This window comes from Mesoplodon mirus (assembly GCF_964341445.2).
Source record: "Mesoplodon mirus genome assembly, chromosome: 5".
In the NCBI taxonomy this organism is placed as follows: Eukaryota; Metazoa; Chordata; class Mammalia; order Artiodactyla; family Ziphiidae; genus Mesoplodon; species Mesoplodon mirus.
The window spans coordinates 42,194,656-42,216,267 of NC_138980.1; the positions used below are offsets into that span (position 1 = coordinate 42,194,656).

At 50.8% G+C, this 21,612-nt stretch overlaps 2 protein-coding genes across 10 annotated transcripts; one reads left to right on the top strand and one right to left on the bottom strand.

Annotated features, from left to right (window-relative positions):
- The first annotated feature begins 227 nt into the window (after positions 1 to 227).
- Positions 228 to 14,842, top strand: SYCE2 (synaptonemal complex central element protein 2). 5 transcript variants are annotated; one of them, XM_082622788.1, is made up of 5 exons: positions 228 to 282; positions 905 to 1,020; positions 11,253 to 11,463; positions 13,223 to 13,411; positions 14,533 to 14,842. In XM_082622788.1, exons 1-5 carry the CDS (start codon positions 268 to 270, stop codon positions 14,584 to 14,586), a joined length of 585 nt encoding a protein of 194 aa, XP_082478914.1. In that variant the 5' UTR covers positions 228 to 267; the 3' UTR covers positions 14,587 to 14,842. The 5 variants fall into 5 exon arrangements, with proteins under 5 accessions (XP_082478914.1, XP_082478916.1, XP_082478912.1 ...); XM_082622790.1 differs by having other exon boundaries at positions 11,289 to 11,463; XM_082622786.1 differs by having other exon boundaries at positions 239 to 282; positions 887 to 1,020.
- Positions 12,351 to 20,144, bottom strand: GCDH (glutaryl-CoA dehydrogenase). 5 transcript variants are annotated; one of them, XR_014294213.1, is made up of 13 exons: positions 20,083 to 20,144; positions 19,877 to 20,006; positions 19,752 to 19,787; positions 19,326 to 19,469; positions 19,095 to 19,157; positions 18,644 to 18,814; positions 17,803 to 17,932; positions 17,505 to 17,721; positions 16,867 to 16,970; positions 16,482 to 16,607; positions 16,033 to 16,193; positions 13,973 to 14,448; positions 12,351 to 12,770 (listed from the first exon to the last, which is right to left on the bottom strand). XR_014294213.1 is itself a non-coding variant. In XM_082622783.1 (12 exons), exons 2-12 carry the CDS (start codon positions 19,965 to 19,967, stop codon positions 14,375 to 14,377), a joined length of 1,317 nt encoding a protein of 438 aa, XP_082478909.1. In that variant the 5' UTR covers positions 19,968 to 20,006; positions 20,083 to 20,144; the 3' UTR covers positions 13,901 to 14,374. The 5 variants fall into 5 exon arrangements, 3 of the variants coding, with proteins under 3 accessions (XP_082478909.1, XP_082478910.1, XP_082478911.1); XR_014294214.1 differs by lacking the exon at positions 12,351 to 12,770 and adding an exon at positions 13,435 to 13,469; XM_082622783.1 differs by lacking the exon at positions 12,351 to 12,770 and having other exon boundaries at positions 13,901 to 14,448.
- Between the last annotated feature and the right edge of the window lie 1,468 nt (positions 20,145 to 21,612).

The following is a 21,612-nucleotide window of genomic DNA, read 5'->3' on the forward strand; positions in this document are numbered from 1 at the left end:
CTACTGACCTTGGGCCCTGGAACCTCACACATGCGCACACACGCGCTCAGCGACCACAGGCTCCTCCCGGCGGTGCCGGCTGCGCGCGCAGCCCCTAGACAGCCCAACCGCCACTTAACGGCCGCCGCCGCCCCGCTGCACGCGCAAGTTCCCAGAAAGAGGCGGGGCTAGGAGTGCGCACCGCGGCCCATCTTGGGGGAGGGGCATTCCGGGGGAGGGGCAGGCGCGTGCGCAGAGAGGGCGAACAAGAAGGCGGGAGAAGACGGAATGGAGCGGCAGGGAGTACGCTGCGCTTGTTTCCTTCGCGCGGGCGGCGGGCGGCGGGCGGACGGGCAGGGAATGGCAACGATCTTGGGCTTCCCCGACGAACCCGAGCCCTGCCCATTGTCTCCTGCCATCGCGGCCCTTCCTCGCCCGACTGGGCTCCGATTTCCTGACTGACCTACCGGGCCCTGACTAACCGACTGGTTGTGTGACTGACGCGCTGACAGCCCAGGCAGGACCGACTTCCACGCATGGCGAGTGGCAGGAGTAGGGTAGAGAGAGACTCAGACATCCACGCGCCTCACCCGTTTTTCTTCTTCTTTTTCTCCTACCTCTTTTCCCTCCTTGAAGGCCTTGAGCCGACTCGCACACCAGTTAGCCCAGGCCCCCCAGCACCCCATCCGGAGCACCTGTCCTCACCCAAGCCCCTCCAGGTCTCCCCACCTCAGTCCTCCTGTGCTCCAGGCACAGGATCCCCGCGGTCCTCGTGGTGCCCGTCCCAGCACCCCCCGTCTCTTCTGCGGGTCCCCAACATGCCGCAGCGGCAGACAGAGGTGCCCAGGGTTGAAGGGGCGGGAGGAGGGGGATCTGACCACTTCTCGCCCTCCTTCGACCTCTCAAGCGCTGGCCGTGCTCACAGGTGGACATGCCCCAGGTAGAGTGCAAGGACCAGGAGCCACAGCTGTTGGGGGAGAGCCAGGAGCAGCAGCAAGGCGAGGAGAGCCGCGAAGAGGAGGCTGGTCGAGGGCCAGCTAGGTGAGGAAGAACCCGGCCCATCAAGTCCAAACAGACCCCTGAGTCCCTCTCATTCACCCTTTTCTTCCACAAGACCCTACCAGTGTCTGCTCTTGTCGCATTTGTTGCACATACTCGTCCAGCATCTCCCATGTGCCTGGAATGGAAGTGCTGGGGACACAGCAGTGAGGTGACATTCTAGGAGAATGTCTATAAACTCGGGAATATGCAGTAGTCAGGGGATGCTAAGTGCTCTGAGGGAAAAAATAGGGAGAGAGTGACAGGTGGCCAGTTTATTTATTTATTTATTTTTAAGTTGATAAAACACATTTTGTTTATTCTAATACAAAGCCAGTCTAAATCAGCGAAGTCTAAATTATAAAATAAGCTTTTAACAACTAGGAAACAACTTTTATATATATGCATTAGCCAATCTAAATTAATCCAGCCAAGTATTGCTTTGAAGAGGCCCTTAGATACCTGGAGTTAATTTGAAAATGAAGAAAAAATTGCTTAAGAACATCATATAGCAGTTCCTGTTCAAGACAGCTGTGTATTGGGTTGGCCAAGAAGTTTGTCCGACTGTTCCATAAAATGGTCAGGAAAAACCCAAACGAACTTTTGGGCCAACCCAGTATGATGCCTGTGAACTCCCCTCCTCCCAAGAGTCTACAGCTACATATGGAACAATTTCCTCTTATAAAAACCTAAAGGCTGGGCTTCCCTGGTGGCACAGTGGTTGAGAGTCCGCCTGCCGATGGAGGGGACACAGGTTCGTGCCCCGGTCCGGGAAGATCCCACATGCCGCAGAGCGGCTGGGCCCGTGAGCCATGGCCGCTGAGCCTGCACGTCCGGAGCCTGTGCTCCACAACGGGAGAGGCCCGCGTACCACAGGAAAAAAAAAAAAAAAACCTAAAGGCTGGCTGAGTAATAACTACACATTAGGCAAATGAGAAGAAAATCACATCAAAGTGGGTAGGAAAGGCTAGGAAACAATCTCACTATATGCCCTACCCCCAGTGCGGTGTCCCACAAGCAGGAGGGAACTCAAACCCTGGAGCTTCTCCCTGAGGACTGAAGGGTTCAAACCCACTCCTCAGGCATTTCAACTTTTTTTTTTTTTTGCAGTACGCGGGCCTCTCACTGCGCCACCAGGGAAGCCCCATTTCAACTTTTAAGACATACATTGGAAAGATAAGCTCCCCAAATATCTAACTCTGAAAACCAACAGGGCTCATGTTCCTAGACCCACCAGACTCTAGTGATCTTAGAAGCTGCTCTTTTTTTTTTTTTAACATCTTTATTGGAGTATAATTGTTTTACAATGGTGTGTTAGTTTCTGCTTTATAACAAAGTGAATCAGCTCTACATATACATATATCACCATATCTCCTCCCTCTTGCGTCTCCTTCCCACCCTCCCTATCCCACCCCTCTAGGTGGTCCAGGTGGCCAGTTTAGATCAGAGGGTCAGGAAAGGCTTCACTGAGGAGGTGACAAGTGAACCATGAGGGTAAGGAGGACTACACTCCAGGCAGAGAAACAGCAGCTGCAAAGGCCCGGAGGGAGGACTGTGCTGGAGCAGCATGAGTAAGAGGGAGATAGTAAGAGATACAGTCAGACAGGTAATGGGACTTTGAATGATAATTACCCATGAAAAGATTTGGAATAGAGGTGTGACAGGAAGTGACTACGGCAGGGTGAGGACTATTGTTAATAAAGTTTTATTATAACAGGGTTGCTTCTGCAGAGGTGAATTTTTGCACCTGAGACTATGGCCTGCAAAGCAGAAGACTTCCTATCTGGCCCTTTATAGAAGTTTGTAGTCCTCTGGACTAAAAGACTCCCTCTAGCTGCTGTGTAGAGAATAGATTATTGAGGGCGGGATTGGAAGCAGGGAGGCCAGTGATGAGGCAATTGGAATAATTTATGTGCAAGACCCTAACTTGACCCAGGGTGGATCCATGTAGGTGATGAGAAGTGGTCAGATTCTGGATAGATTTAAGAAGATGGAACTAACATAAACTGCTAGGGGATTCGATGTTGGAGTGAGAGAAAGAGCAGTGTCATGGATAACTTTAAAAAGACATTGTTGTCTTGCACATTTATTCACCAAGTATTTATCAAGGGTCTTCTTTACCCAAACACTGTTTTAGATGCTGGGGATACAATAGTGAACAAATCAGAATTCCTGCTCTCTTGGAGCTGACTTTCTTTCACTTAGTAATACACACTTAGTAATTTATACAATGTACCCCAGTTTATTTATCTACTCACCTATTGAAGGACATCTTGGTTGCTTCCAAGTTTTAGAATTATGAATAAAGTTGCTATAAACATTCATGTGCAGTTTTTGTGTGGATGTAAATTTTCAGCTCCTTTGGGTAAATACCAAGGAGCACAATTGTTAGATCATATGGTAAGAGTATTTTTAGTTTTGTAAGAAACTACCAAAATGTCTTCCAAAGTGGCTGAACCATTTTACATTCCTTCCTTCAATGAATGAGAGTTCCTGTTTCTCCACATCCTCACCAGCATTTTGTGTTGTTGGTGTCTTGGATTTTCCCCACTCTAACAGGCAGTAGTGGTATCGTGTTGATTTGCAACTTCTTTACGAAGTATGAAGTTGAACATCTCTTCATATGCTTGTTTGACATCTGTATATCTTTTTTGGTGAGGTATCTGTTCAGGTCTTTTGCTTATTTTTAAATTGGATTTTTTGTTTTCTTATTGCTGAGTTTCAAGAGTTTTTTATATATTTTGGGTGTCAGTCCTTTATCTGATTTGTGTTTTGTAAAGATTTGCCCCCAATCTGCGACCTGTCTTTTCATTCTCTTAATGGTGTCTTTTGCAGAGTAGAAGTTTTAAATTTTAATAAAGTCCAACTAACCAATTTTTTCTTTTGATATTGTATCTAAGAAGTCACCACCAAACCCAAAGCCATCTAGATTTTCTCCTATGATATCTTCTAGGAGTTTTATAGTTTTGTGTTTTAATTTAGGGCTATGATATCTATTTTGAGAAAAATTTTGTGAAAGGTGCAAGGTCTGTGTCCAACTTCACTTTTTTTGCATGTGGATGTCCAGTTGTTCCAACACCATTTGTTGAAAAGACTCTCCTTTCTTCACTGAATTTTCTTTGTTCCTTTGTCAAAGATAGTTGACTATATATGTGTGGGTCTATTTCTGGGCTCTCTATTCTGTTCCATTGACCTATTTTCTATTCTTTCACCGGTACCACACTATCTGGATCGCTGCAGCTTTATAGTAAGTCTTGAAATCAAGTAGCATCAGTCTTCCAACTTCATTCTTCTTTAATATTGTGTTGGCTATCCTGGGTCTATTGCCAAGCTGCCTTTCTAAAAGGTAGATAATTTTTTTTTTAATGTGATTTCACTTGGTGGCAAGTGCTGTGAAGAAACAAAACAGAGAAGGAACAACTAGAGTGACAGGGAGTTTAGAGTAGCTGGAGATCTCTAAGGAGGTCACATGAGGAGGAGCCAGCCAGGAGGCGCCCAGGACCCCAAACATTCCAGGCAGAGGGAGCTGCAAGTACCAAGTCCCTGAGGCAGGCGCAGGCCTGGTGTGTTCACAGAACAGTGGGGAGGCCAGCATGTTAGGCATTGTGATTGGCAGCAGTGGCACCCGGGGTGACACAGTGACAGACATGCTCATACACTCCCAGTGCTTCCATCTGACAGGAGAGGCATATACCGAACAAGTACTGACACGGAAGAGGTCAGGTAGCTAGGAAAATGTTTCCTTTGTGGGCAGGGGAGTGAGTGCCAGAGGGGGACTCAGCACAGGCTAGGTCGCAGGGCATTTTGTCGGCTGTGGACTTGATCCTAAGGATTTTTTTTTTTTTTTTGGTAACAGCTTTATTGAGATATAATTCATATACCATGCACTTCACTTACTTAAAATGTACAATTCAACTGTTTTTAGTACATTCACAGAGCTCTGCAACCATTACCACAGTCAACTTTTTAACATTTTCATTGCCCTGAAATAATCCTTCGACCCCTTAACCATCACCTCCCAGTCCCTGCGTCCTTCCCAGTCCCTGGCAACCACAACTCTACTTTCTGTCTCTACAGATTTGCCTCTGCTGGATATTTCATATAAGTAGAATCATACAATTATGTGGTCCTTTGTGACTGGCTTCTTTCACTGAGCATAATGTGTTCAGGGTTCATCTATGTTGTTGTAACATGTATCAGAACTTCATTCCTCTGTGTGGCTGAATAATATTCTATATTATGGATGTACCACGTTTTATTTATCCATTCGTCAGCTGGTGGAAATTTGCATTGTTTCTGCTCTTTGGCTCTTGTGAGTAATGCTGCTATGAACACCCATGTACAAGTTTTCATTTCTCTTGGGTAGATACCTAGGTGGGGAATGGCTGGGTCATAGAAGTAACATGCTCAGGTTCCTGTTATAAAAAGACACCGGCTGCTCTGTGAGGAATGGGTGGGAGGGGACATGAGTGGACCTGGGAGATAGGTGGGAGGCTTCTTCAGGGGTGGCATCTAGCAGGGCAGATGGAGAGAAGAGCGGGGTCATTTAGTGAGGCATGAGGAAGGTGATGAGCTGAGGATGTCTCCCAGCTGCGGTGTGCTGGAGCCCGCTCCTGCCCACAAGAGCCAGTTCTACACATCACTTCCCAACCTGGCATTTAGCAACTTCATGTTAGTAGCTTGAAATTGGCTATAGTGGGAGTCTCTGCACCATGGAAATTGGCAAACACTACAAAGAACACTACAAGGCTTCCCCTGCCACTACTGCTCCCCGCTTTCTGGCTTGGGGCAGTTTCCAGCTGGCAGAAGCACAAGTTGTATTTTGCCCTTGTTGAGTCTGAGGTGACCAGAGAAATAAACATGAATGCGTCCAAGATAGGGGTTGGACTTTCTGACGCAGGATTCAGGGTTTGGGGGGGCGGCCAGGGGCTGGAGATGGTGCTGCTTCAGTGAAGGAGCTCACCTGGGGATAGAATGAGGCTCAGGACAGGGCGCCTGAGGACCGCACCACGCACAAAGCCAGCTTCCTCTTGCCTCCCAGATTCCTCAGTTGTAAACCAGACCGCAGGGCGGGATGGTTTCCAGGTGTGTGCAGTCAATTGGAGACCAGAAAAAAAAGAAGTAAATAATAACTGAAGTAGTTTGATAACACCTTCCTGCAAATAGTATGTTTAGACTGGGATCTAAGTGGTGAGGAGACACAGAAAATTGCAAATCATTGAGAGACTTCGAGGAGTTCCAACAAAGGAGTTTTGGGCTGAGAAGCAGATGGATTAGAACCAGTGCAAGGACCAGTTAATAGATCCAGCAGCAGACTCTCAGTGACATGATTAAAATGTGAGCACATTTCGGGCGAGAAGAGCAGAGGGGGAAAGGAATGGGCTCCTCAGCTTCGATTCAAACCTTCCCCCTTCCTGGCTGTACTTCAGCAAAACATCGTTTTGCCCAAGCGCCAAAGATTCTGTTGTGTTCCTCCTTGAATGTTTGATTAGCTTTCCTCCCCTCCTGGGACTGCCGCCTGCGGTGGTCATAAGTGGCTGGCGGATTGTTTACTTGTATATCTGTTAGAGGCCATGGAGGGAGGGCCCCACCAGCGGGTGGCTCTGGCTCACACGCCTGCCAATCACAGCTTTACCTGGAGCGAACAGATGGTCTCTTCGCTTAAACCCATTTCCTCTGCAGTTCCCGGGCCCCCTGCCAGCCTGAGCTCTTCTCGGGGAGCTAGGTCCTAATCCTCAAAGCCGAATTAGGTACTCCTTAGAAGGACAGACCATCATAGATGAGCGGAGGGATGTGTTCACAGCCCCCATCCCGACCGCCCACTGCCCTACCCCCTGCACACGTGGCCTACTGTGTTGAGCTGACTTCCATTCCCTGGCCTCCATCCAGGGTTGGGCAACAGAGGCAGGCCCGGGAATGAGGGGAAGCCGGTGGAGAGGACACGGTGCATTTTGTTTATTAAAGTTAATTGGTGAATGCAGGCCCAGGGAAGCCTATGATTCATTAGCATCCTGATTAATATGCTGCTGCTGAGTATTAAGAAAAATGAAATGGAAAGGAATAAATCCCCAAAGGAGAGGTTGGGAAAAATCAAGAAGCTCTCTGCAGACATCTGATGCAGGCCTTTGTCCCAAAACGAAATTTGAGTGAGCTGAATTCCATTGATTTTTCACCATTTGTGTAGCTGCCACAAAGACCAGTTCCAGCTTTATCCCTTGAGCTTGAAAAAGGAGCAACTCTGAACAGTTAGCAGCTCAAGCAGGTTGTGAGCAATTACTCAAAAAGAAACACCTGGTTCTATCATTTATTTTAATTTCTGAATCCTATACTGTTGGGACAACAAAGCAACTTTGGGTGCAAAGTGGCTTAAGAGCAAGAATGTTACATCTGGCTCTGGCTCCAGCAGCAGTTCACTCATTTAGGTATTCAGCAAATAGTTGTGATGCCTTTGGAATGAAGGCAATGCAGCCCCTGCCCAGAGTGTGCATGGCGCCTGGGGGGAATCTAGTGTACAAACTGGCAGTGTTGTGATTAGAAAGCAAAGGTGAGGTAAGGATGCTCCAAACGTTGCCTCGTGAAATTGGCAGAAAGGAAAAATCATTTCAGGCAAAGGCTGATGAGTTTGGTGAAATTGTGGAAGGTTTCAGGTTGCTGGGAGTGGAGGGTGAAAAGAGAAGGTGGAGGCCAGGGCCCTGGAAAGCCTTGTGTGCTGTGCTAGGGAATTTACTTGATCCTGCAGCTGGTGGGGGCTCTTGTAGGCTGTGGAGCAGAAATGGGACATCAGATTGCGGTTATAAGGTCACTAGGGCCCAGGTGAGAATGATAGGCGTGGGGTTGTGAATGGTTGGGTGGGGAGGAGGGGATAGATTTGGGAGGAATTAAGAGGTGGAAATGAAAGGATTTTGTGACAGGATTTGGAAGGACAGAGAGAAGCCAGGCTCCAGGCTGACTGCTAAGTTTCTGGCTTGGGAACCAGGTGGCTTTTGGTGTCATTCAGTGAAATGAGGAGGGAGGACAACATTGGGCTGGTGTGTAGCTTTTTTTGCTGTTGTTTTTTTTGGCCGCGCTGCCCTGCATGTGGGATCTTAGCTCCTCGACCAGGGATCCCCTGCATTGGAAGCGTGGAGTCTTTTTTTTTTTTTTTTAATAAATTTATTTATTTATTTATGGCTGCATTGGCCCTTGGGCTTTCTCTAGTTGCGGCGAGCAGGGGCTACTCTTCATTGCGGTGCGTGGGCTTCTCACTGTGGTGGCTTCTCTTGTTGGGGAGCACAGGCTCTAGGTGTGCGGGCTTCAGTAGTTGTGGTGCATGAGCTTAGTTGCTCTGCGGCACGTGGGATCTTCCCAGACCAGAGCTCACACCCGTGTCCCCTGCATTGGCAGGCAGATTCTTAACCACTGCGCCACCAGGGAAGTCCTGGAAGCATGGAGTCTTAACCACTGGACCACCAGGGAAGTCCCTGGTGTGCAAATTTAGAGGAGTTTGAAATGCCTCTGGGACAGCCAAATGGAATGGGCCTGGGGATAGTCAGGTACCTTGTTGGGAGCTCCGAAGTTTGCGAGAGGGCTTCCCTGGTGGCACAGTGGTTAAGAATCCGCCTGCCAATGCAGGGGACACGGGTTCGAGCCCTGGTCCGGGAAGATCCCACATGCCGCAGAGTAATTAAGCCCATGCGCCACAACTACTGAGCCTGTGCTTTAGAGCCTGCAAGCCACAACTACTAAAGCTGGCGTGCCACAACTACTGAAGCCCATGCATCTAGAGCCTGTGCTCCGCAACAAGAGAAGCCACCACAACGAGAAGCCTGCGCAATGCAACGAAGATTAGCCCCCGCTTGCCGCAATTAGAGAAAGCCCACGTGCAGCAAAGAAGACCCAACACAGCCAAAAATAAAATAAATACATTTATTTAAAAAAAAAAAGAAGTTTGGGAGACATGAAAGCATGGATGGTAATGAAAGCCCTTGCTAGTCATTCATTCATCTATTTGATGCACTTTTATTATTCTTCCCATGAGAGGTAGGTACCGGGGACAGCAAAACGTTTTTTTAACAAGAATGCCCAGGGAGACTTTAGTTGGTCTGTTGTTTTCTAGCTGATATAAGGCTTTGCTATAAAATGTCTGCCTTGATCAGAGGCACACTTTCTCATCTTGACAAATGCACTGAACACAAGTGTCTGGCTTTAGAGGCAGATGAACTTGCATGCTTTGTGTGAAGCCAGAGGAGGGAGGACTAGATCAGTATCCTTCACTCATTCAGCAAACAGTGGAGGACTTACTATGTCCTGGATGCTGGGAATGCAGAGATAAATGGGGAGATAAGGGTGTGAACAGTGACAAGCATAGGTCATAGGCGGCTTTGAGATGCAGTGGTCAGGGCTAGGTCTCACGGTCAGAGAGCAAATGCAAAGGCCCAGGGGCAAGAAAACTTCTGGTAAGGAATACACGAGGACAAGGACACAGCCAGCATCTCAGGCCTGAGGACTTTTGTGTCAGTGAGAGCCTGGCTCTCATGCACCCAGGTTTCACTGTGCTTGCATCCTGAGCCAAAATGAAGAGCTCAGGCAGTCGGGGAGAAGTCAAAAAAATAGTTGTATGGAGGAAGCATCCAAAGATCAAGACATGTTTTTCTAAGTAGCTCTGCCTGGCTTGCAGTCATGGCTGACTTTATGGTTGTGTGTGAACTGGTGTGTTGAGGAACTGCTGTGTTGGCACCTCCGAGTCAGCCATTCAGAGCTGGAAGCACCTCAGGGGGCAAGGAGGAAACTGAGAACTTTGGGGGAAGAAGGACACAGGCTGGGGGTCAGGCCAACTGGGCGCCACACCCAGCTCTGCACAGACTGGCTGGTGATCCTGAGAAAGTGACACAACCACGCTGAGCCTGTGTCCTCAGCTATGAGGTAAAGATGATGGGGATAGACCCCAAAGCGTGGTTGTGAGGATGCAGCAAGATGAGGCATGTAGTTTAGCATGGTGCATGGCAGATAAAGCAAAGAAATGGCCAAAAAAAAAAAAGCAACTTACCTTAAACATTTTAGCTTAATTTAAAACACCAATGGGTCTGCTGATCAGATTGCAACATCTTTCTTTTTTTTGCATAAACCTCATTCATAATGCATTACCCACAATTTCCACTTTTGAGTTTTTATGGCAGAGCAAAAACTTACAGGACTTGACAAAGCGATCTGTACGCAGAATCCTTCTAGATTTTTATGTTCTTGGTCCCAATATATAGCTGTCTCCCCCACACTTGATTTAATAGTTATGTTTTATTAGGGTCACCTTTATTCATTACATTTAGCTTTATTAGACACCTGTCCCTTTTTCACATGTCACTAGCTAACATGATATTTAATGAATTGCATAATTATAGTCATGTGTACAGTGTGGGACAAACATAACTCTTTTGAGGGGTGTTTTTTTACATTTTTATTTTTTAACATAATTACCTCTTTTTTTTGTTATTTTATTTATTTATTTTTGGCTGTGTTGGGTCCTCGCTGCTGCGCGCGGGCTTTCTCTAGTTGCGGCGAGTGGGGGCTACTCTTCGTTGCAGTGCGTGGGCTTCTCATTGCCGTGTCTTCTCATTGCGGAGCACGGGCTCTAGGCGTGCGGGCTTCAGTAGTTGTGGCACACGGGCTTTGTTGCTCCGCGGCATGTGGGATCTTCCCAGACCAGGGCTCAAACCCGTGTCCCCTGCATTGGCAGGCGGATTCTTAACCACTGCGCCACCAGGGAAGCCCCCCATAGCTACCTCTTGACAGGCCACCTTACCTGATGGGAGCAGAGACACGCAGGTACTAGCCCCAGGTGGTCTGCATGCTGCTACGAGCATCACTAAGTAGGTTTAGAAAGGGATGGAAAGGGATTCAGCAGGCTGGTGACAGGAAGATCATCTAAGAAAGCATCTAAACTATTTTTAATATTATCGATACTCATTTCAAAGCAGCAAGTTGGTGTAATAAAACGACTGTGGGCTTTGCAGTCAGGCAGATCTTCTTGTTCTGGAACCTTGGGCAAATTTTGTTTGTGCTCCTGGGTCTGTTTTCACAGTTATAAGATGGGATGCCATCCCTGCCTCTCAGGGGTGGGGTGGGGGTGTATGTGTGAATGAAATAAACAAGTGTCACCCACGAGAGACACACAACACAGGTTCTCCTCCCACCACAGAGCTAATTCAGATCAGCCACTGTCAACAGAGTTTGGCGCTGATCTCAGTTTCCTATACTTTCAGAAGTCAGGTTTCTAGCCCCTCTATCGCCACCTCCAGTGCCAACCGCCACCTGATGATGCTAGAAGGGAAGTCAGGACCCTACTTCTCCTCTCTGGACTCGAGCATCGACATCCTTAAGAAGAGGGCCCAGGAGCTGATCGAAAACATCAACGAGAGCAGGCAGAAGGACCATGCCCTCATGACCAACTTCAGAGACAGCCTCAGGATCAAGGTGACGGATTTCCCCCTACATACTGCCAAGCCCCAGTGAAAGGGGAGGGGGTTCTTTATGTAAAAAGTGAAAGGGGGGGCTTCCCTGGTGGCGCAGTGGTTGGGAGTCCTCCTGCCGATGCAGGGGACATGGGTTCGCACCCCGGTCCAGGAGGGTCCCACATGCCGCGGAGCAGCTGGGCCTGTGAGCCATGGCTGCTGGGCCTGCGCGTCCGGAGCCTGTGCTCTGCAACGGGAGAGGCCACAACAGTGAGAGGCCTGCATACCGCCAAAAAAAAAAAAGTGAAAGGGCAGAGAATGAACCGCAGTTATGTTCCCAGCATGGTGCTAGGCAATTTGCATGCAATACCTCATTTCACTCTTACAACAATCCTGCAAAGAAGAGATTGGACCCATTTTGTAGATGGGAAAAGTAAGGTTTGGAAATAATTTTCCCAAGTGAGAGAACGAGGATAAGAAGCCAAGGTTCATCTGCACCCACAGCTCAAGCCCTTACTTCATGCCAGGACTAATGGCTGTGGCAGGAAGGCATTGAGGCATAACCTGCATTGTCACACCCATTTGTCCTCCAGAAGTCGAATGATTTGTGACAGGAGAGTGGAGGTCCCTGGACATGGCTGGGACTTATATCTAACAAAGCCTGATGTTATGTTCAGGTCTGGTGTTAATGGTTGTCCCCGCTGATGCTTCTTCAGAATGCTTAATGGGTCCTATGAGCTGGACAGCTTGTGGATTCCGCAGGTCATCTCTCAATGACAGGCTGACTTTTTTCCCTGCCCCCCACCATCCCTACCTACCTTGTACATAGAAAATTTAGAGAGTAGAGAAAAATATAACATAGCAGAAAAAATATAAAAACACCCTTATGATACCACCACCCAGAAGCCACTTTGTTGTATGTTTTCTTCCAGTCTCTGTTCTATGTACTTTCCTCCTAACCTGGTTGAGCTTATACTATATACATAATTTTGCACCTTTTTTTTTTTTAATATTTATTTTATTTATTTATTTTCCTTATTTTTTTTTGGCTGCGTTGGGTCTTAGTCATGGCACACGGGATCTTTGCTGAGGCATGCGGGATCTTTTTAGTTACGGCACGCGGTCTGCTCAGGTTTCTCTCTGGTTGCGGTGCGCAGTCTTCTAGCTGTGGTGTGCGGGTTTTCCTCTCTCTAGTTGTGGTGTGTGGGCTCTGCGGCACGCGGGCTCTCTAGTTGAGGTGTGGGAGCTCAGTAGTTGTGGCACACGGGCTTAGTTGCCCCACGGCATGTGGGATCTTAGTTCCCCGACCAGGGATTGAGCCTGCATCCCCTGCATTGGAAAGTGGATTCTTTACCAGTGGACCACTGGGGAATTCTCGCACCTTGCTTTTTTTTTTTTTTTTTTTTTTTTTTGCGGTACACGGGCCTCTCACTGTTGTGGCCTCTCCCATTGCGGAGCACAGGCTCTGGACGCACAGGCTCAGTGGCCATGGCTCACGGGCCTAGCCGCTCTGCGGCATGTGGGATCTTCCCAGACCGGGGCACAAACCCGTGTCCCCTGCATCAGCAGGCGGATTCTCAACCACTGCGCCACCAGGGAAGCCCGCACCTTGCTTTTTAAAAAGAAAAACTTAACATATAGGCAATTTCACCTCCAGTCACAGGAGTTGTTTTTACCACTTTTATAAGATAAATTGCAGAAATCTTAAAGAGCCAGCTAGAACAAATGTCTTGTGATGCTTCTTGTTTGACTTTCCAAGAACATATCTTATTCTTTCAAAGGTTTCAGACTTGACAGAGAAGCTAGAGGAGAGGATGTATCAGATTTATAATCACCACAACAAGATCATTCAGGAAAAGCTCCAAGAGTTCACCCAAAAAATGGCAAAGATCAGTCACCTGGAAACAGAGCTCAAAGAAGTATGCCACACCGTGGAGACCATGTACAAAGACCTGTGCGGCCAGCCTGAGGTATGACTGAACTCATGAATGCACATGAGTGCTGCCGGAGGAACGAGAGTTGTAGCAGCTAAGATGAAAGTAAAGTCAGATTTGTCAACAGAGAACAAGGACGTTAGCACCACTGGGCCCTAAACCCCACAGGGGCCACTATTTCTGCAAAAGCCCTGGGGCTCTTGCCATCCCACTTGTGGCCCCGCGCTCTCCTGTAATGTGGTGAGTCCGAACTGAGAAGCTGGACCGTTATTTCCCACACTGTGCGTCAGCTCTGTGGTGACAGAAAGGACAAAGTCCCCTCTGCCCTCAGCCCTGAGCCCTGGCAGTGCCTAACCAGGTTTATTTATTACAGCCGAGCCCAAGACTCAGGCATGGATCACTCTGGGGCGGGGGAAATCCCCACCAGGTCCCAGCGCGCGTCACAGCCCCGACACATGTTCCTTTCTCCTGTGACTGAAATAACTTCTCGGGTGGTCACAAGTAACTGTGGTCCGACACTGTGGGCTCAGACATGCTGACTCTTTATTATTCTCTTTCCCCCTCACTCTGCTCCAACGTCCAGCATAAGGCACTTACCCTAAGATGGGAGGGTCAGAGGGCGCAGAGTAAACTCTTGCTGTGTGGAGGGGGTAGTTTGCGTCGTCGGACACCAGGTGGGTCTCACAAGTTGCTTCCGTGTCACTCTCCTTCCCTCTCCCTGCTCCCCTGTCAAAGGGAGCTTCTGTTCCAAGGTGAGTGGAGTCTGTTCCCATCCACAGTTAAAACTGGATTGAGAAACTCAGTACAGACAGTCCCATCTTCTTTTTAAGGAACACATTTGAATGACTTCAAAAGGGAAATTTTGATATTTAAAAATCAGCGTCTCTCACTTCCCACCAGAAGAAATGGCTCCATCTGCCACCTCCCTGACTAAGCTCAGAGCGCAGTATCTCCCTGGGAAGGGGTTTGGTACCATCCGGGCTCCCAGGTGAAGTGGGTTCACTTGCTGGCTGTGAACGCCTGGATCCCTGTGATTGCCCTTCCGAGGATCAGAGCATGGATGTCATGAGTGCCTGGGCAAGATAAATGCAGAGTTGGTTTGGAGTCCTAACAGCTCACAACTTCCCTTTAAAGTCAATCTTCATGTCTCCCCACAGGCTACTACTTTTACTTTGGAAGGAGAACAGACCCACAAAGACAGCGAATGCTGACAGCTGCCAGGAGAGCCCCCTTAGTGACAGCCACCAAGGGAAGGCTCAGAGGCCACCATTCTGGCCATGCCGAGGAAATTGTTTTTCAGAGTTCTGTAATGCATCTTGGCAAAAACCGACCAACCAACCAACCCAAAGGTCCTTGTGCCAGGCCCAAAACTGCAGCGAGTCCAGCCCCCACCATGGGCCAAGCTTTGGTGCTCCCCGATTCACCCGACCCCAACCCCACACGGTTGATTAAACAGTTGATTTTCAACCCAGCCATGCTTTCTTCCCACAGAGGTGGAAAGAGCTGATGAGCTCTGCAGAAATGGATCAGGCCCTTTCTCACTCACAGGAGGAATGGGAAAGCAAACATCAGACAATTAGTTGCCTGTCCCAGATGATCCCCCATCCTAGAGCCACCGCCCCACGCCCTACATTCCACATCCCATCCCACATCCACATGTCTAAGTAATACTTTACAGCCCTCAGTGTTCTCATTTGCTCTTCCTCAGCTTCCAGAGGTGGAAGGCAGAGATTATGGCCTCCCTTTTATGGAGCAAAATAATTCTATTTTCTTCCTAAAGTGCAAATCTCACCGTCCCTGCCCTGCATAAAACTATCTGAAGGTGCCCTCTGCTTGTCCTCCGGGTCATTGTCATGCCTGTAGAAACCCCCCACCCCCAGCCCTCCTTCTTGCTGTTCCTGGAATGTCCCATCCAGAATACCACATGGATGCTATTTCACCATCTCTGCCCAGGGAGCTCCTACACCTCCCTCAAGGCTTAACATGGTCCCACTTTCTCCCTAAGAGATTGAGTGCCTGTTACAGCTCCTCTAGTTCTGCGTGACTCACACTGAAATTGTACACCTCTTTTCTTTTTTTTTTTTGGCCGCACCACGGCTTGTGGGGTTTTAGTTCCCCAACCAGGGATTGAACCCAGGCCACCGCAGTGAAAAGGCCGAGTCCTAACCACTGGACCGCCAGGGAATTCCCCACATCTCTTTTCTTTTTAATGATCTTTTTCTATGTCTGTCTTCCCATGAGGCAAGGGGTTCTGGGCCCCATGTGAGTCACAACTAGTTGTCAGGTGCAAACACCACAGCTTGCAAATGATTTACCTTTTCTCACATAAAATGGAGTGGTGATTCCTGTGTGTAGCTGCACTCTCACTCCCTTGCATCCACCAGCTCGCTGGGCATTAATGCCCCGCTCTGGGAATGCCTGAGGAAGCCGTAAGCAGGCTTGGGAACATCCCTCCCCTGGAGCATAACGGAGGAAAGGACTGGGAGGGTTTACTTCCACGGTCCCAGTATGGGCCACTCCAGATGAGGGACACAGGGTGGGACTTGCCCCAGGTCATGCTGCCGACTGGTGACAGCTGGGAGTAGGACTTGGGTCTGCTGTCCTCTTCCCCAGACATGAGGCCACTGTGAACCCCACCCCAGGGATCCGGCCCCCACCTTCATAGGTGTTCACGGCCTCCAGGTTCATGGCATGCCGGATCACGTGATACTCATCAGAAATCCCATTCCCTCCCAGCATGTCTCGGGCCTGGCGGGCAATGTCCAGGGCCTTCCCACAGTTATTCCTCTTCAGCAGGGAGATCATTTCCGGGGTGGCCCTGGGAACAGCACAGACATGTAACGAGCATTGGATTATAAAGAACTGACCCTGCTTTGGGCATCCAGGCATCCCTACACCCTGGACAAACCCAGCTGGGGAGGAGGGTTACCGTCACAGCAACAGACACAGCTCCTAATGAGGGAGAGGCAGGAAGGGATGGGTCCCAAGGGGCCACCAGGCAGGAAGGAGCTCTCTCTCCAGGGCCAGCTGCCACCATGCCCAGAGGGGCACTGGGTCCTCCCACCACAGCTGCCTCCCGCTTCCTCCCCAAACACACAGCCCCTACTTGTCTTGATCCTTCAAGCGGCCGAGCTGCAGGCAGGCATGAAGGCCCAGCGCGATCTCGGTGAGCATGTCCGCCAGCTTCTTCTGAATCAGTTGGTTCTTGGCCAGTGGGACACCAAACTGGATCCTATGTGGTCAGGGTAAGTACAAGGAGGGCCCACTCTCCAGTCCTGTCCCAGGGCCTTCCCATGCTGCCTGAGCCCCCATGCAGCTCACTCTGGCCCTATTGTTGACTGAGCCCCTCACTGCTCAGAAGGACCCCCTCGGCCATTTCACAGAGCAGGGAACTTAGGTCTCGTGGGTGGGGGCCAGGGGTGGGGGGGTAAGAGAGGGAACCCAAGCCCCCACGCACTCCCCCAGGAGTTCTCATGGCAGCCCCTACACACCTGTCCAGGGTGTACTGCCGGGCCGTGTGCAAACAGAACTCAGCAGCTCCAAGCACACCCCAGGTGATGCCATAGCGGGCATTGTTTAGGCAGCCGAAGGGACCCTGCAGGGTTCAGAGGGGGCCTCAGCCCCACCAAGAGGAGATGAGAGGCCTGCGCAGAACTAACTTTTAAGTAGGGGGGAGGCCCCCTCCCCAGACACTCAAGACATGCAGTCAGTGTAAACAAGGGGGACTCAGGGCAACTGTTTAAGTCACACATGGCCCTGACACCAAAGCTCATGTACATAAGGTCTTGCTCACTGCTCACTCTTGGTTTGCATACAGTTCTACCCAGCCCAGGGTCTGGATTGGATACTCAGACCTGGGGTTGATGTAAGGAGGCAGGAAGATGCACATGCATCAAAGGATTAAGCTCATTCAGGCCTATATGTACTGGGCAGAGCCAGCATGAGTGAGATGGTCACCAAAATGGGGCAGCTTCTGCACATCAGTGAGCCAGGCAGAACCTCTCCAAATCACTACTGTGTGAACTCCATGTGTGACTGTTCCCCAGCTGGGTCTCTAGCATGGTACCTGCCCAAGAAAAGAGAACCAGCAGGTGACCTGATGCCAGTTCCCAAGGTGGCTGCTGCTTACCGCCAGACCAGACGCCTTGGGCAGCACATTCTCCTCTGGCACCTCCACATCGTCCATGATAATCATACCCGTGGCCGAGGCCCGCAGAGAGAACTTTCCCTCAATCTTGGGGGCCGAGAGGCCCCGCATCCCCTTCTCCAACAGGAAGCCCCGAATGCAACTATCTTCGCACCGAGCCCACACTACAAACAGGTCGGCCACAGGTGAGTTGGTAATCCTGGAGGCAGGATAGGCAGTGAGGCGTCTGGCCGTCACCCACTGCCCTTGCCCACCTGCCTGAGGCGCCCAGGCCCCTCACCAGGTCTTGGCCCCATTGAGGGTGTAGCTCCTGCCGGACGGGTTCTGGTGGGCTCTGGTCTCCATGCTGCCGGGGTCACTCCCATGGTTAGGCTCTGTGAGCCCAAAGCAGCCCAGGAGCTCCCCCTTGGCTGCAGGCATGAGACAGGGTCACGAGGCTGCCTCTCCCCCATTCATTTCCTCTACTGAAAATTGTCAGACTCTCCACTGAGCCAGGCCAAGGCAGATCCAGCCCTGCCCTCACAGCACTCCCAGGTGGTGGGGGGACAGGTCTCACCCAGGCCATAGTCACAATGCCATGATGGGGTGAGGCCCAATACAAGTCAGGAAAGGGTGGGCTAAACTGTCTTGAAGGGCAGTGAAAAGGAGTTAAGCAGGAAAAGTGTGAAGAGCAGTCCTGATAGAGGGACCAGGATGTGCAAAGGCCTAGTGGTACAACTGAGAATTCCAAGTAGTTGAGTGTGGCTGGGAAGGAGCAATCAAGGCAGTGGCCAGAGATGAGGTGGAAAGATCAGCAGAGGCCTGCTCATGTGGGGTTTTGTGGACCCAGTTAGGAAGTTAAGACTTTAAACTTTGGACTGGAAGGGGAGTACAGAAAGCAAATCACGGGGGATCTGATGGTGGTGAGGAAGGGACAGAGTTAAGAGGGATCTAGGAAAAAAAAAAAGACTTAGAAGAATCAGATGTGGGGGTGAAGCCCAGGGTCTGGCAGGGGGCCTGAGTGGCCACTGGTAATATCCTTGGGGTGAGGACAGAAGGCAGGCCTGGGGACAGCCCCGCCCCTGAGTTTCAGACCATTGGGACTGCCTCCCTTCCACCAGGTTCCACAGGCAGCTGCTCACCCAGCCGGGGCAGGTACTTCTGTTGCTGCTCCTCGCTGCCGTAAGCATAGATAGGGTGCATGACAAGGGAGGACTGGACACTCATTGCTGACCTGTAGCCGCTGTCCACTCGCTCCAGCTCTCGGGCCAGGAGCCCATAGGCCACAGATGAGACTCCAGCACAGCCATACCCTGGTGGGTGGGCGGGGGGAGGGGAGAAATAGGGCAATGGGGGACAAAGCCCTGCCCAGCTGAGATCAGTGACTCCTGGGACCCAAGAGACAGAGCTACATAGGGGCACCAAGGAGAGGGTACCAAGCTGGCCCTTACTTGAGGGTTTCATCCCCACAGCCACTTCAGACAGAGGGATTAACATCCTCTCTTTACAGACTGGGAAACTAGGCTCAAGGAAAGGAAGGGGCTTTTCAGGACACAGTGGGGCTGCAGAGTGTGGAGAGAAATTTGTCCCTACCTTTGATGGTGGGGCCCAGCACACCCAGCTCCCCCATCTCTGAGATGATCTCCCGGTGAAAAACTGCAAAGGGACAGATGCCCAACTTCAGCCTTGGCCCACTGGAGCCCCAACCCAGGGCCAGAGGTGCCCTAAGGCCCAGCTAGAGCAGGCAGAGCTGGTGTGAATGGTGGAGAGTGTGGTTCAGGTGGCAGCGGGAGCTCCAGGGTGCCCACCCGCCTGCCTGGGCACCTTCGTTGCGATTGGCCAGCAGGATGCGGGGCATGAGGCGCTCCTGGCAGTAGGTGCGGAAGGTGTCCCTGATGAGGACCTCATCTGCTGTCAGCTGCTCCTCCAGCAATAGTGGGTCCCTCCAGTCAAACTCGGGCCGCGAGGCTGGGCAGAGTTGGAGGAGGTGGGGCTCATCCCTGCCCACCCGACCACCACACCCTCCCCTCCCCCAGAATCATCAGCCCCATCCCTCAACCCCCATTTCGCTCCCAAAAAACGTGGGCTGCAAACAGGACTGACAAAGTGGCCTTTCTCGGGGAAACTCACTGCCTCAGCGGCCCTGCCTCCCCGCCTGGGCAGCCCTCGGATTCCGGGACAGAGCCCATCCGGGACAGACAGACAGTTGGACAAGGGCCGCAGACACACGGCGCGACAAGGGGTCCTTACACTTGGCTGATCGGCTCTGGGTCTTCCCGCCTTTTTCTGCAAACACAGGACGGGAAAATCACCCCGGGAGAGTCCCCGAGCCTCAAGTTTCTCCCTCCCAATCCCACCCCCGGTCCGGCACTGACCGGTCTGCGTCGCCGCCGAGCTCCATGAACGAAGGACTCGCAGGCTGGGTCCGCGGCTCAGTAGCCGCCTATAGACGCCTCTCAGGGCCATGTGGGCAGCGAGCTGGCGAGCGGAACAACCAAGGCCGACCTGGAGGAATGGAGGCGTCTGAGCGGACTTGCTCCCCCGGCCCTTTGCGCCCTTCGCCCCTATAGCCAGTCCTTACCTGGAGCCCCCGGGCTCACCGCACAGGCCACAGTGCTACTGACCAAGGCTTTTGACCTCCGGAGGGGGCGGGCGGGGAAGAGGCCAAGTGGGGCTTGTCATTGGTTCGTCCTAAGACTCCGCTCTTTCAAGGCTCTGCCTTTTAAAGGGGCCACGGCAGCCTTGCAGGCGTAAGCAGGCACGCCCAAGCCGAGGCACCTTAACCCCTTTAAGGGGCGGAAGAGGGAAGGGGGCGGAAGGCGAGTGCGCCAACTCGATTGGCCAGCTGTATTCCTGCTCTGATTGGCCCTGGGAGGGAGCTCGGCCCACTCCTGGTGGTAGGGGGCGAGGGCAGAGTCTGGAGTTAAAGTAGACAACTGAGGCACGAGAAAAATGAGTCCTACCTAGTACCCAGGAGACCAGACCTCAAGGTCTCCTTTAATGGGGGTACTCTGTGTGGGAGGAGGAGGTGGGCTCTGGTGGGCGATCTCAGCCCAAGCTGTCTGCCAGTCTGTCCCAGGAAGCTTGCTAGCCACATGTGACTGTGACTTGGTGTGGTTCCCTATGCTTTGTGATTCTGTGCGGTTGACTGAGCCTGAGTGACTGTGTATCTATATGTGAATGGGGCTGACTGTTTCTGTGACGTTGTGGGGCTGTTGACTATGGGTGGTTGTGTGACTGTCCGTGTGGCTGAATGTCTTTGTGGTTTCCTAATTGTAAGCTCGTGTAATGGTATTCTGTGTGATCGTGTGTTTTTGTGGTACTGTGTGCATGACTCTTTTTTTAATAATTTTTTCAGGGCTACTGATTTTTTGTAATTTTTAATTTAATTTTATTTATTTATTTATTTATTTTTGGCTGTGTTGGGTCTTCATTGCTGCGTGAGGGCTTTTCTCTAGTTGCGGCGAGCGGGAGCTACTCTTCTTTGTGATGCGCGGTTCTCTCATTGCGGTGGCTTCTCTTGTTGCAGAGCGCAGGCTCTAGGCGCGTGGGCTTCGGTAGTTGTGGCACGCAGGCTCAGTAGTTGTGGCTCACGGGCTCTAGAGCATAGGCTCAGTAGTTGTGGCGCACGGGCTTAGTTGCTCCGCAACATGTGGGATCTTCCCAGACCAGGGCTCAAAGCCGTGTCCCCTGCATTGGCAGGCAGATTCTTAACCACTGAGCCACCAGAGAAGCCCCATGACTCTGTTTTGATGGCTTTCTCTGTAGATGTGGCTGTTATCTTTGTGAGAATATGACTAGATATTTTTGTGTATGTCTGGGCGATTGTATATAACTATATGTGTCTATGTGTTGTGTGTGTGGTTGTGAGCTTGAGTATATAGCTGAGTGAATGGCTATGTTCACCTAGATCACTTTTATGAGCACTTGTGTCGTGTGCTTTCGAATCTGGATGCATCATGCTTGACCATCTCTGTATCTGAAAGTCACTCATCTACCATGACCCTGTCCATTTCCCAGTTGGGGAAAGTAAGGCTCAGAAAGCAGATTGGTCTTGCTCAAGGTCACAATGGACCAGGTGCAGAGCAGGGACCAGGACTGGGATCCGGGC